This window comes from Nerophis ophidion, linkage group LG08, assembly GCF_033978795.1.
Source record: "Nerophis ophidion isolate RoL-2023_Sa linkage group LG08, RoL_Noph_v1.0, whole genome shotgun sequence".
NCBI lineage: Eukaryota > Metazoa > Chordata > Actinopteri > Syngnathiformes > Syngnathidae > Nerophis > Nerophis ophidion.
The window spans coordinates 36,447,190-36,460,546 of record NC_084618.1 but is presented as its reverse complement, the minus strand read 5'-3'; the positions used below and the strand labels follow the sequence as shown (position 1 = coordinate 36,460,546).

The following is a 13,357-nucleotide window of genomic DNA, read 5'->3' as shown; positions in this document are numbered from 1 at the left end:
GGAGCAGATGGTGGCAAACGACATGTGGTGGTGATGATAAGCTGATCTTTTGTAACTTTCCAAAAACAGAAAGACTCTTCTATAAAGTTCCATGTGCTGCTGACGTCCTACGAGCTGATCACCATCGACATGGCCATCTTGGGCTCTATAGACTGGGCCTGTTTGGTGGTGGATGAAGCTCACAGGCTAAAAAACAACCAGTCCAAGGTACACACAATCATCACCAGTTGTTTTTCCTTCCCTTGTTAATTGACCTAAATAAAGTAAAATGTGTTTGCTGGCTGCAGTTTTTCCGGATCTTGAACAATTACCCTCTGCAGCACAAGCTGCTTCTCACTGGAACCCCACTACAAAACAACTTGGAGGAACTTTTCCATCTGCTCAACTTTCTCACGCCAGAGAGGTTCAGGTAGGCAGAATTTTGTTTGGTTGCTCCTCTGAGTGAGGTCGTCTTGTCCCTCCGCTTTTGGCTTTATGACGTTACCAGCGCTGTAGCGATTACAGGTATTAATGATGAACTGCAGTTCAACTACTGCCAAATAGTATTAGTATTTCAAATTAAAATGTTCGTAAACAGTGATCAATAATTTCACTCACGGACTAATAATACTACTCATTTCCTTGAGACAAAATTTAAAGCACGAATCGCTAGCAAGAAGCTGACGGGGTAGGGAATAAATATTTTTTTCTATTAACCTTTATTAAGAAAGTCATTGTTATTTAATCACAAAGGCTCCACTACACCGTGTGTTTCGGTCCTCCTCACTCACTATAAACAAACGTTACGCTGGTATGGTGTTCTCGGCACAACCTGCACAGAACAAAGACAAATTTGCACCAGCTTTGCATGCCTTAGTATGCGTACAGAGTATGTTACATTGAAATAAAAATGGCAGCAGGACAAGGCAACAAAGTTTTCCCACCCAAAAAAAGCTATGGATACTTAAAAAAAATTACTATTAAGACAATCCCTCACCCATTTTCCAAATCTGCCAAAAGAAAGTTTCGGTTCGGGATCTTCTTATTAGACTGTCGATCGCCAAGTATGAAAAAAAATATTAATTATTTATTGCCTATCCTAAATCATTCCTTTGATGTCACATTTGTCACTTAATTGACATACACAATTGCAGCTGAGATTGGCTCCAGCGACCCCAAAAGGGACCAGCGGTAGAAAATGGATGGATGGATGGTAACCAATGGTCTTGTGAGATTTCCGTTGGCTGGTGCAAGTTTAGTATTGGAGGAAAAAACAGCAGGCAAGAACTCTGAACTCTTTATTTAAACACTGAGTAGATTCTCTCTCCCACACACCTGCTGTTAAGAATTTAAAAAAACAACCACACAATTCCTGTCTTCACAGTAAAGGTGTTTAAATATATAAAGAAGCTACGGCGTTAGACTCCAATGTATTTTTCCTAAAGGTTAGGCTGCACGATTACAAAACCAAATGTCCCGTTACGTGAACATTTCAGTTTAAAATCAGAAAGGCAACGTCCGACCTAGTTTTTCTACTGGGAAAAAATTAACGAAAAAGTTCAGTATTTAAGTATTTTTTTATTTAACTTCCAATTACAGTACAATGATAAAAAAAAAAAATTCAGTAATGAGATATAAAGTTTCTTGAATTGGTTACTCGCATTGTTATATGATTACATAATAAACACTGTATAGTTTTTAATTGATTTATTTCTTTAGTTTAAGATTATGATGTAGCTCTGAGTTTGTCTGCAGGAAAAAAATATCAGTGTTGGCGCTAGGAATCTTCAAAATGGGGTCCGACTTTTTTGTAACCGTTTTGAAAACAAATGAAAAATGTATCTATTATCCTGTTATATCTCACATTCTATATTGTGTTATGGAAAGAGGTTGTCATAAATGTTACTTAATTCATTAAAAAAATAACACAAAAGAAAACAAATCCATTATTTGTGATCGATTAAACTTTCGTCGAATCAAAATTTAAGAAACTGTACCGGAAAGTGCATTACTTTGAAGTCGACCAATAATTAATCATTTGACCCAGCAAATATACTGTATTTTCCAGGCCGTATGGCGCACCGGACTATGAGGCGCACTGCCCATCAATGGTCTATTATTATTTTTTCCAATAATTAGGTGCACCGTATTGTAAACCGCATTAAAGGAGTCATATTATTATGATGTTTTTTCTAAATATAAAATACTTCCTTGTGGTCTACATAACATGTAATGGTGGTTCTTTGGTCTAAAGATAATCAGACCATCTTCAAGGCGCTTTCTGACAGTCGCTTCAGGATGCGCCGTTTTGCGGGCGGTCTTATTTACGTGGCTCACCTTCGACAGCGTCATCTGCCCGTCATATTTGTTGTAGCGGTGTAGCATGCAAGGACGGGGGTGGAAGAAGTGTCAAAAGATGAAGCTAACTGTTTTAATGACATTCAGACTTCACTTAGATCAACAACGGAAGCAGCGTCTCATCCGGAAACAACCCCGCCGGAAATGTGTCCCGTAACCGGAACTAATAACTAAAGTTCCTTGGGCGAATAATGTAAACTCACTAGACCGGTATGTTTTAGCACTTCTAATGGTTGAGTTTACTGACAGATATAAGTAAGAACTTTACACTACTTTATGTTAAAAATGGCAGTAAAATATTTACTAATAAAACATTTTGATATATTTTTGTTATTAGTAATGTCTAAATTAGGGTAGTTTTCATAAGCTTGAACAAGTAATGCATTAATTAACTAAAAAAAATAAAAAAAATTTTTACTTTTGCTGAGTGCCAACTCTGTTCCAGGGCCAATCGGGTGCACAACCATTTGTAGGGCTTATGCTGACTGGCGATTTAGACACAGGTTTTTCAAAATAAATCATTAAGGGACATTATTATATTTGATATGTTTTTTAAACTAAATAATGGGGAATAGTACATAAATGATAGACTATGTAATATATGTCCATTAATAGAATATATTAAAGTTGTTTTCATGTTAAGAAAAACAACTCATTGTGGTGTGGCGGCTCTTATTTTGCCACTGTGGACGCCACAATCCATAATGAAACCCTAAGGTTTCAGTATGTGAGTAAGTATCCTACTTTTTGAAAACTTTGAACATTAGTGATAGATTTGGTCTCAATAACCATGATATGAAATGTTCTTATCACTACATCCCTACACGTGAATAAGAATTCATGTTTGTTCAGCAACCTGGAGGGCTTCCTGGAAGAATTTGCAGACATTGCCAAAGAGGACCAGATCAAGAAGTTACACGACATGTTGGGTCCGCACATGCTCAGGAGGCTGAAGGCCGATGTGTTTAAGCACATGCCCTCCAAGACGGAGCTCATTGTCAGGGTAGAGCTCAGCCCCCTTCAGAAGTGAGTCAATCATGGGGAGAACTTCTGCGGGTGCTCTAGTCTTGTACCCTGAAAGTTTGGCCTTTGCTCAAATAAGAAAGATTATCCTTTAAAAAGTGTTGTCTGTCTACAGGAAATACTACAAATTCATTCTGACCAGAAACTTTGATGCTCTGAACACCAAGGGGGGGGGGAACCAAGTCTCGCTACTCAACGTTGTCATGGACCTCAAAAAGTGCTGCAACCACCCCTTCCTCTTCCCTGGCGCAGCAATGGTATGGATGCATCATGCTGCTACATAGATGATGATCACTACACTTTTTCTTAATTGATATTTTTGGAATGCCAACAATCCTATCTCTTTAACAGGAAGCTCCAAAACTGCCTAACGGAATGTATGACGGAAGCTCCCTAATAAAGGGGGCTGGGAAGCTGATGTTGCTACAGAAGATGATGAGGAAGCTGAAGGACGGAGGACACAGAGTGCTAATCTTCTCTCAGGTAAGATGCCGCTCTCTGATGCCGTTTTTCATGGTTGATCAAACTGACTTAGCAGCTGCCTCTGTTGCCCTGCAGATGACCAAGATGTTGGACCTGCTGGAGGACTTTCTGGAGAATGAGGGCTACAAGTACGAGCGTATCGACGGAAGCATCACAGGAGGGATGAGACAGGAGGCCATCGATCGCTTCAACGGTTCGAGGCTTCCTCTCTGCTTTGGCTGCGTTTCTTAAGAAAATGACCGCTTCATGCAGATGGTTGACATCATGTCTTTGAACTTCTCAGCTCCTGGCGCTCAGCAGTTTGCCTTCCTGCTCTCGACAAGAGCTGGAGGTCTGGGAATCAACCTGGCCACTGCCGACACTGTTGTCATCTATGACTCAGACTGGAATCCTCACAATGACATCCAGGTGCGTCACCACTGCTCTTGAGCGGCGTGATGCTTTTTCTTCATAATTTGAGTTCATTTTGTTCCGCCATGTTTGCAGGCCTTCAGCAGAGCTCATCGAATTGGTCAGAACAGAAAAGTTATGATCTACCGCTTTGTCACCAAGGCGTCAGTAGAGGAGAGGATCACGCAGGTAAAGCGCAAGTCCACCGAAGTGCAGGCGTCATTCCCCATCAGGCAACCTCATGACTCTACCCCTACTTCATCCATTAGGTTGCTAAGAAGAAGATGATGCTGACCCACCTGGTCGTTCGGCCTGGCCTTGGATCCAAGACGGGCTCCATGTCAAAGCAGGAACTGGATGACATTCTCAAGTTTGGAACAGAGGAGCTCTTTAAAGATGAGGGAGAGGGTGAGACGCCACTGCCAGTCAAAATAAATATGTCATGCAAAGCAATCTTTTTTCACGACCCGGTTTACCTTTTGCTCAGGTGAGAACAAGGAGGATGACAGCAGCGTCATCCACTACGACGACAAGGCAATCGACCGCCTGCTGGACAGAAACCAGGATGCCACAGACGACACAGAGCTGCAGAGCATGAACGAGTACCTGAGCTCCTTCAAGGTGGCACAGTATGTGGTCAAAGACGAAGACGAGGAGGTGAGCAACACCCGCACGCTATCGAGAGTGCCTCATGCTTTATGTTTACCACTTTTCCTCTACTGTTTTCACTACTCAGGAGGAAGAGGTGCAGCGTGAAATTATCAAGCAGGAGGAGAGTGTGGACCCGGACTACTGGGAGAAGCTTCTGCGTCACCATTACGAGCAGCAGCAGGAAGACTTGGCTCGCAACCTGGGCAAGGGCAAGCGCATCCGCAAGCAGGTCAACTACAACGACGGCTCGCAGGAGGACAGAGGTAAGACTCCAACATTCAAATAACTATCTGCATTCTACTCATTGGCTCGTTCTTTATCATCTTACAGCCGATTGGCAGGATGACCAGTCTGATGGCCAGTCGGATTATTCTGTGGCCTCCGAGGAAGGAGATGAGGACTTTGATGAGCGAACAGAAGGTAACTTTCTGTTGAGAGATCTTGCAGTTCTCCTATTGGCAGGGGTAAAAATGTCTAACTTTCACGTCTCGCTGTGTCTGTCTTTCTTGTGCAGCCAACTCACGCAGGCCCAACAGGAAGGGCTTGAGGAATGAGCGAGACAAGCCGCTGCCCCCCCTGCTGGCCAGGGTGGGAGGCAACATCGAGGTAAGCCGAAACACTTGCACAGACCAGTGTTGAAAGAATAAACGCTAATGTTAGGAGTCACACAGGTGCTGGGTTTCAACTCTCGGCAGAGGAAGGCCTTCTTGAACGCTGTGATGCGTTATGGCATGCCCCCACAAGACGCATTCACCACCCAGTGGTTGGTCCGAGACCTCCGAGGCAAATCGGAGAAAGAGTTCAAGTAAGAAAGTCTGCTTTGTGTTTGAACAAATAAATCCAATGCATCCACGTGTTAAATGTCGTCTGTGTGTCGCTGTCAGGGCCTACGTTTCTCTTTTCATGCGCCACCTTTGCGAGCCCGGGGCTGATGGCGCAGAGACCTTTGCAGACGGCGTTCCCAGGGAAGGGTTGTCACGGCAACACGTCCTTACCCGCATCGGCGTAATGTCGCTTATCCGTAAGAAGGTAAAGCGTTAATAATGTAGATGGCTGTCAACTTTTTAAGTTGGTCCAAGTGACACTCTGCTTGTCCAGGTTCAGGAGTTTGAACACGTCAACGGCCAGTGGTCCATGCCCTGGATGGCCGAGCTAGAGGAGAACAAGCGAGCTGCTCAACCCAGCTCGCCGGGAAAAACGCCATCCACAGGAACCCCTGCTGACACCCAACCCAACACGCCCGCTACAGGTGACGCATGGAAACGATCACACCTCTTGTAGGACTAAACTTTCTTGTTGCCGCAGAGTAACATGATTTCAAAATGTTTCTTCAGTGGACGAGTCAAGGACCGATGAGGCAGTCAAGGATGGAGAGAAAGAGACAAAGAAAGACAATGAGGCTGAAAAAAACGGTCAAGACACCACAAAGACCGCCAGCGAGGTGAGAACTCCGAACATTTGTCAGGCGGCTTCAGGACCAAAAAGCACAGAATCACGGAATCCACTTTCTCTTCCAGGTAATCTCCATCCCAGATGACAATGATAAGAGTTCGTCTGAGGAGAAAAAGAACGGAGAGGAGCCTATGGAGGTCGACAAGGCAACCAATGGAGAAGAAGAGAGCGGGAAGGACGGCGTAAGCGAGAAGAAGAGTCCGGAGGGAGGAGAGGACTCTGCGTCTCCCTCAGAAGCCAAAATTGAAGGGGTGGAGTCTAAAAGTCTAGACGCTGAAGTTAATGGTGAAATTTTATACACACACTCACACATCTAAGATGGAAAATGTGTGCTGAATGTTCTTTGTTTCTAGAAGAAAAGACAGAGAAAATGGACACTGCTTCTCCGGCAGACGACAAGAAAGGTACCAACCCATTTGTGCTTGTGTCAAGTCATCGCTCTGGTGTTGAACACATCCTCTCTCGACCGTTCTGCAGACGCAAAGGAAGAAAAGGAAACTCTAAAGCCGGAGGAGGCCACCAAATTACAGAATGGCGACAGCAGCAAGGAGAGCGGAACCTCAGCCAGCATTGCTGCTGTCACTGCTGCCACTGCTGCAGCAATCGAGGAGAAGAAGAAGGCAAAGACCCGCTTCATGTTTAACATTGCGGACGGAGGCTTCACAGGTACACTTGCTTGCACAAAAATGTTATGTGATATTATTTTTAGGGCTGTCAAACCATGAACATATTTAATCGCTATTAATCACATTTTGTCCCTAGTTAACTCATAAATTGCAATTATTACAGAAGTTGTTTTTATCTTCACCAAGGGTACCAGATAATTTTCAAGTGTTTAATACCATCAACTAGGGCTGGGCGATGTATCGATATACAATATAAATCGCAGGTTTGTCTCTGTGCGATATAGAAAATGACTATATCGTAATATTCGAGTAAACGTTCTCCAAGCAGTTGTTTTTAGCTGCGGGCATTACACAACAGGCTCTCCTCGCTCTTTCCTGTGTCTCCTTCTCACAGACAAGCGGGCGCACATTCTTACATCGCCCAACAGAGATGCAGTGGCGTGGCTAATGTTAGCTGTGATGCTAGTGGGTTGTTGCAATAGAAAGAAGGTGCGAATCTCGTAAAAAATGAAGGAAGAATTAATTCCCAAGATTAATTCCTAAATTCTACTATTTTCTAATAATACAGGAACCACCTGTTTTGTGTCTATTTGAAATAAATTAGATAGACACGACATTGTTCTGACATGGTACATTTAATTTTTTTTCCACTGTGCATTGCTTATCTGCATCGAATTATAATGTTTTAAAATTTTGTTAGTGAATTGTGTCGTGACCCATGTATCACGATTCATACCGGATTGCCATTTAAGGTAGAGATTAGATTAGATTAGATAGTACTTTATTTATTCCGTCAGGAGAGTTCCTTCAGGAAAATTAAAATTTTCAGCACAATCCCATTCAAGATCAGACAAACATTACAGGGAGACAGAACAGGATCGCTGACGGGTCTGCCGGCTTCCAGCGCCCCTTACAAAAAAGATGAGATACAGGTAAACAAGGGAGGGGGGAATAGAGAAAAAAAATAGAAGATTAAAATAAAATAAAATAAAAATCGGTCTTAGCCTGGGCCCTAGAGAGGGGGTGCAGACTGAGGCCAAGGGAAAAAACAACTCATAGCCATAGTACACATCCCTCTTCCATGTGTGTAAGAGGGAAACATCAAACATCAAAGAACACAGAGGACATTAAAGCAGCAGATACAACCAGACACTTCTACATACAGCTATGAATAAAAAGTAAAAGAAACATATCCACTGTGGTGGCCTCTGCGGTGTTCCACGCCATCGTCCGCTGGGGTGGAGAGAGGATGGCCAGAGACAGGAGCAGACCCAACAAAACAACCAAGACAGCCGACTCCACTCTCGGCCAGTGTCCAGTCCACATGGATGAGCGAGGATACGTCCAAGGTGACTGAGGTGTCCGACACCTGCTCACCCAGCCAAGACACCGCGAAGACTCTCCGTCCCAGCGCTCAGTGCCAGCTCTGCAGTCCTGTCCCCTCATCCGCATCTCCTCCAGTCCCTCCAAACAGAGTCCGGTGTGGCAGAGACCCAGCAGCTGGTTTCCATGGCCAAAAGGCTCCCGGGAGGCAGATCCAGAAGTCCCCAAAAAAAGCACCACAGAGGTCACGAAGGTGGCACCTCTTGTCACACAGTCCCAAAGGGTCCCGTACCAAAGAGCAAAAAAAATATAATAAGACATGAAAACAAGAGGGAAACACAAAAGGATGATACAAGAGCACAGAGCTCCTGCCTACAGCAGCGCCATCTTGGAAAAAAGATGCACACCCCTAATGTATTTAGTCTATTATTTACACTATTGATTAGTTATACACCAAAAATTTGACCACCAAAAAAAGATTTTGATCATTGAACTTGCACTGCCAAAACAGGATGTTGTGATGACGCAAGCAAAGCGCACGCAATTGTCTGGAGCAGAGGCATCATGACTGCGATGAGGCTGTAATTTAATATATCCGAGATGTACCCATGAACAGTAATCTACAAAATGTGCAAATGTTAAGAGAAGGGTGGCGGCTTTTAAGGAGAGAAAGTGCAGGTGTGATGTCAGTGATGTTTTTTGGCACAGTAGAGGCTCGAGCGACAGATGTAAAAGCTTCTCCAAACATGAGTAGTCTCATAACACCAGACTCGGATGCTAAATCTGTTTTGTTTTTTTTAAAAGAAAATGACACTAAAAAGATTGGAGAAGTCTCTAGAAACCATTTTCCACAAATTTTCCACTGAGTTACATTAAGCAACAACAATTGAAAAATAGAGCAAGATATTATAAGGCAAAATTTGGCAATACAAATTACTAATAAAACAGATTGTTTTTTTAAATGTAGGCATAACCTTTTTTTTTCTTCACTTTTTAAAAAAAATCGATGCATCAGCGTTGATTATGATATACCGGTACAGTATTTTCCGGACTATAGAGTGCATTGGATATTAGTGCTGCACGGTGCGACAAATTTACTAACAAATGCGACTCAAGATAGACAGTGCGACTTAGGAATAAAACTGTTCATCGCATTTTGTTCCTAAAAGAAATCCATCCAAATTTGATCAAACTAGAGTAAAATAATCGCCAACCTGTATAGCATGTTTGAAATAAATGTATAACCATAACTAAATGGACAAGTGATTGATGTGGAAGTACTGTGCTCGCTGAGAGCTGTATGTGTCCCTTCGTCCTCTGCCATGTCCCGCTCCTCCTAGTTCACACACTTAAGCTGACATAGCCTTTCCAACACATAAGAAAGAAGATCTAAGTTGGAGGGACCGGTCAGGAAAAAAAAAAATCACCTCCGTAAAACTTGACACAAACTGCACTGCGCGCTAGTAACTATGTAGGTCGAAGGAATATTGAACAACAAATCAATGATTAAAGTGAATTACTTGCCATCCAAACAATACCTTGTTTGTTGACAACAACATACAATTCAATATATTTTGTTTTTATATTTTTGTTAGCTGAAGAATTGACCATAGCTTAATGTTTTTTATAGAAATTTTGAGATATTATTGGACTTTTCTTATTTTCAAAGTGTTTTCTTTTTTCTCATCTCAAAATACCTCTTGAGTTGGGATTTTATTTTACAAAACCTACTTTTCTTACTTGTTGGGGCCTGTTTTTGTGTTTTTGGATCCTCGTCAGTCCCAAAAATTTTAAATCAAGGCATGGTAGAGATATTTAGTTACGTCAACGCATATTTCCATTTATGGGTTAGTTTATGGGCTAAACTTTATCGATATAAGTTTTGGTCCATATTGCCCAGGCCTACACTCGTGACTGTGATAGTAAGTAGAATGGTATTGTTTAAATGTATGATTAACCATGTGTACCTTGTTTGAGTGTTAATGAAAGTGTAATATTCAAGACATTTCATATCCTACTAAATGTTTTCTGTGCTACAAAATATGTACTGTGCTACAAATTTTCATTTAGTAGCACTTGTGCTAGTGTGAAAAAGCAAAGTTTACTCTTTATAAGAAACTATATGCTGTGAAATTGGTTATTTACACAAACATTTTGTAAATGTTTATTTAGATATCTTAATTGTTTCCAAACATGGCAGTAAAACAGCTGATTAAAAAAAAAAAAAACAGGAGTCATCGTCACGGACCCACTAGCTGCAAAAGTTCGCTCTCCAATCAGCTAAACAGATTCAATGTCTCCACGGTGATGTTTTGGTGACTACACTGAGGAAATTGTGAAACCATAGCATTTTTTTGCATTGTTTCTTTAAATTCATACTAACAAAGACTCTCGTAAATGTGTTTGTTTATTACTCTATTGCGTTGACTTCATTACATTACTGAAAATTTAAAATTCCCCTCGGGGATTAATAAAGTGTCTGATTCTGATTACCATAGCACATACAAATATGCATGAAAAAACTGCTACAGACATACACACACACACAGGAAGATTTAGTAAGTATTAATAGTTTGTTGTATAACTTACAAATGTTGCTTGGAGTGATGAATGAAGAATCCATTTGAATAGAAACACTGTGGACGACTAGAAGACATAATGGCACTTGTGCTTTCAGTTCCTAGCACTTAACAGAAGGAAATACTGTAGCTGTTCACCGGCAGCACCTGCAGTGAGCGAAGTTGTCCAAAAGATGGCGCTATAGCGCAAACACAACACTTTTTCAGTGTCTCTGCTTGTATTAATGAAACCTAATTGTTGAACTCAAAACGTTATGGCCGTCAGTGAAGAAAAAATTATAAATTATCCGGACCGTTTTATAGGCCGCAGGGTTCGAAGTATAGGAAAAAGTAGCGGCTTAAGTCCGGAATTCAAGAGCCTATAGTGTTAAGTCTGTTTTCTACGCCTTGTTTTTCTAAAATGTCATTTCCAATAAGAGCAAATTAGGTTTTCTTCACCGTTCACTCATTTGAACATGAATACAAGTGCAAATTTGAAACAATTCAAACCTTAGAAATTAATATTTCCCTAAACTCACCTGCACCTTATCCTTAAAATAATCATCTGAGGTTTCCGCTGATTTTATTGGTAAAAAATATTTAATAGGTTTACATCATCGGACTTTCATCCTATAGTGGGCTTTGAGCCAGGCATTATTTCCTGCTGCAGCATTTAGAGTAAAGTAACGAGTAAGTTCATATTTCCGCTTCACATTCAAGCCACTTTCATGAATGTATTGCTGAATAATTCTGCATCATCGTTTATTTCGGGATGGTTTCATATGGTCTTGATGAAAAAATATGAAATATGTTGCCACGTCAGACTGCGACCCTTTTAGCGCGACTGACACTGCATGTGAAGGGGAAATAATTGGAGGAACACATAATGGACGCTCGCCTACATCAAACACAGCATGCAGCCATGTTCAATGCTGCTTCCCTCTTGTGGCAGGGCACCTTAATCCTGCGTCAAATAAAATAGTGCCAGTAAAGGAATTTAGTTTGTTCTCGCATCATCTTTGACAGCCCTAACTATAAGTTATGTCACCATATAATATGATAAATTATGTTATGTAATTTTTTTAAATCATGTTCTGTCTTGTCAGAGCTTCACTCCTTGTGGCAGAACGAGGAGCGCGCTGCCACGGTGACCAAGAAAACGAATGAGATCTGGCACCGTCGCCATGACTACTGGCTGCTGGCCGGCATCATTCAGTATCTTTTTCTCACGTGGGCTTAGAAGGCCTTGTGGAGAGGAGGAGGAGTTGTTGTTGTTGTTGTCCACCTTGACCGGCGCCATCAAGACACGGTTACGCTCGCTGGCAGGACATCCAGAACGACGTCAAGTTCGCCATCCTCAACGAGCCTTTTAAAGGAGAAATGAACCGAGGGAACTTCTTGGAAATCAAGAACAAGTTCCTGGCCAGGAGGTTTAAGGTGCGACGCAGGCTTAGCTGCTCAGGAGGTTGTGTGTGATGTGATGTAACGTGTGTGTGTGTGTGTGTGTGTGTGTGTGTGTGTGTGTGTGTGTGTGTGTGTGTGTGTGTGTGTGTGTGTGTGTGTGTGTGTGTGTGTGTGTGTGTGTGTGTGTGTGTAGCTCTTAGAGCAGGCACTGGTGATCGAGGAGCAGCTGCGTCGCGCCGCCTACCTCAACATGTCTGAGGACCCCTCCCACCCATCCATGGCGCTCAACACCCGCTTCAGCGAAGTGGAGTGTTTGGCGGAGTCCCATCAACACCTTAGCAAGGAGTCCATGTCAGGGAACAAACCGGCCAACGCCGTCCTGCACAAAGGTCAGTGGCGTGATGATGTCATTGTGACAGAGAACCATGAATAAAACTCTTCTGTCTCTGCCTTGATGCTCAGTGCTGAAGCAGCTGGAGGAGCTGCTGAGCGACATGAAGGCGGACGTCACCCGCCTCCCGGCAACCATCGCCCGGATACCGCCGGTCGCCGTGCGTCTGCAGATGTCTGAGAGGAACATCCTGAGCCGTCTGGCGAGCCGAGGGCCCGAGACCCAGACCCAAACGCAGGCACAGACGCAACAGGTACGGACAAAGTCGCCTGCAATCGGTCTCCTCTGATTGGTGTTTAATTTGACCTTTGACCCTTTTTCTCCCCTTTCACCTCGTCCAGATGTCACAGCAGTAGACTAAAGCTCGGCTCTTTACCTCAAAGAAAACCTGCCCCCGCTTCACCTTGACATTCCTCATTGGTGCACATGATTGACATTGCGCCCAAGCTTGAAGCCACGCTCAACTCTCACCTAGCCCCGCCCCCATACAGACTTTGTGGAAGATGGAATTTCTTCCTGACTCCGTGTTTAAGGCTGTGGACAGAAAGCTATTTTATTTTTTTCCTTCATTTTTTTTTTTTTTTTCAACTTCTGTATTAATATTATTGTTATAATGTTATTATGATGGTTTTTTGGGACCTAAATAAAAAAATAAAAAATAAAGGCCGGTTATTTTGGTCAGTCAGGTACATTAACATTCAAACAAGAACAATAGAGGC

The 13,357-nt window shown here is 42.6% G+C and overlaps 1 protein-coding gene across 4 annotated transcripts in view; it reads left to right on the top strand.

Moving 5' to 3' along the window:
* The window catches only part of LOC133557726 (chromodomain-helicase-DNA-binding protein 4-like), a 29,020-nt gene extending 15,719 nt beyond the window's left edge, over positions 1-13,301 (top strand). For 3 of the 4 annotated variants that reach the window (XM_061908451.1, XM_061908453.1, XM_061908452.1), the window contains 25 exons: positions 70-207; positions 288-409; positions 3,190-3,363; positions 3,476-3,617; positions 3,712-3,843; positions 3,919-4,036; positions 4,127-4,251; positions 4,330-4,422; positions 4,503-4,641; positions 4,721-4,890; positions 4,970-5,147; positions 5,215-5,304; positions 5,399-5,490; positions 5,556-5,689; positions 5,769-5,913; positions 5,983-6,133; positions 6,219-6,325; positions 6,402-6,621; positions 6,690-6,740; positions 6,814-7,002; positions 11,950-12,058; positions 12,148-12,280; positions 12,441-12,636; positions 12,710-12,891; positions 12,980-13,301. In XM_061908451.1, the coding sequence (XP_061764435.1) occupies positions 70-207; positions 288-409; positions 3,190-3,363; positions 3,476-3,617; positions 3,712-3,843; positions 3,919-4,036; positions 4,127-4,251; positions 4,330-4,422; positions 4,503-4,641; positions 4,721-4,890; positions 4,970-5,147; positions 5,215-5,304; positions 5,399-5,490; positions 5,556-5,689; positions 5,769-5,913; positions 5,983-6,133; positions 6,219-6,325; positions 6,402-6,621; positions 6,690-6,740; positions 6,814-7,002; positions 11,950-12,058; positions 12,148-12,280; positions 12,441-12,636; positions 12,710-12,891; positions 12,980-12,994 (3,345 nt within the window). In that variant the 3' untranslated portion in view covers positions 12,995-13,301. The remainder of the gene's footprint in view (positions 1-69; positions 208-287; positions 410-3,189; positions 3,364-3,475; positions 3,618-3,711; positions 3,844-3,918; positions 4,037-4,126; positions 4,252-4,329; positions 4,423-4,502; positions 4,642-4,720; positions 4,891-4,969; positions 5,148-5,214; positions 5,305-5,398; positions 5,491-5,555; positions 5,690-5,768; positions 5,914-5,982; positions 6,134-6,218; positions 6,326-6,401; positions 6,622-6,689; positions 6,741-6,813; positions 7,003-11,949; positions 12,059-12,147; positions 12,281-12,440; positions 12,637-12,709; positions 12,892-12,979) is intronic. The other variant, XM_061908454.1, reaches the window with a different exon arrangement.
* Positions 13,302-13,357: the final 56 nt, after the last annotated feature.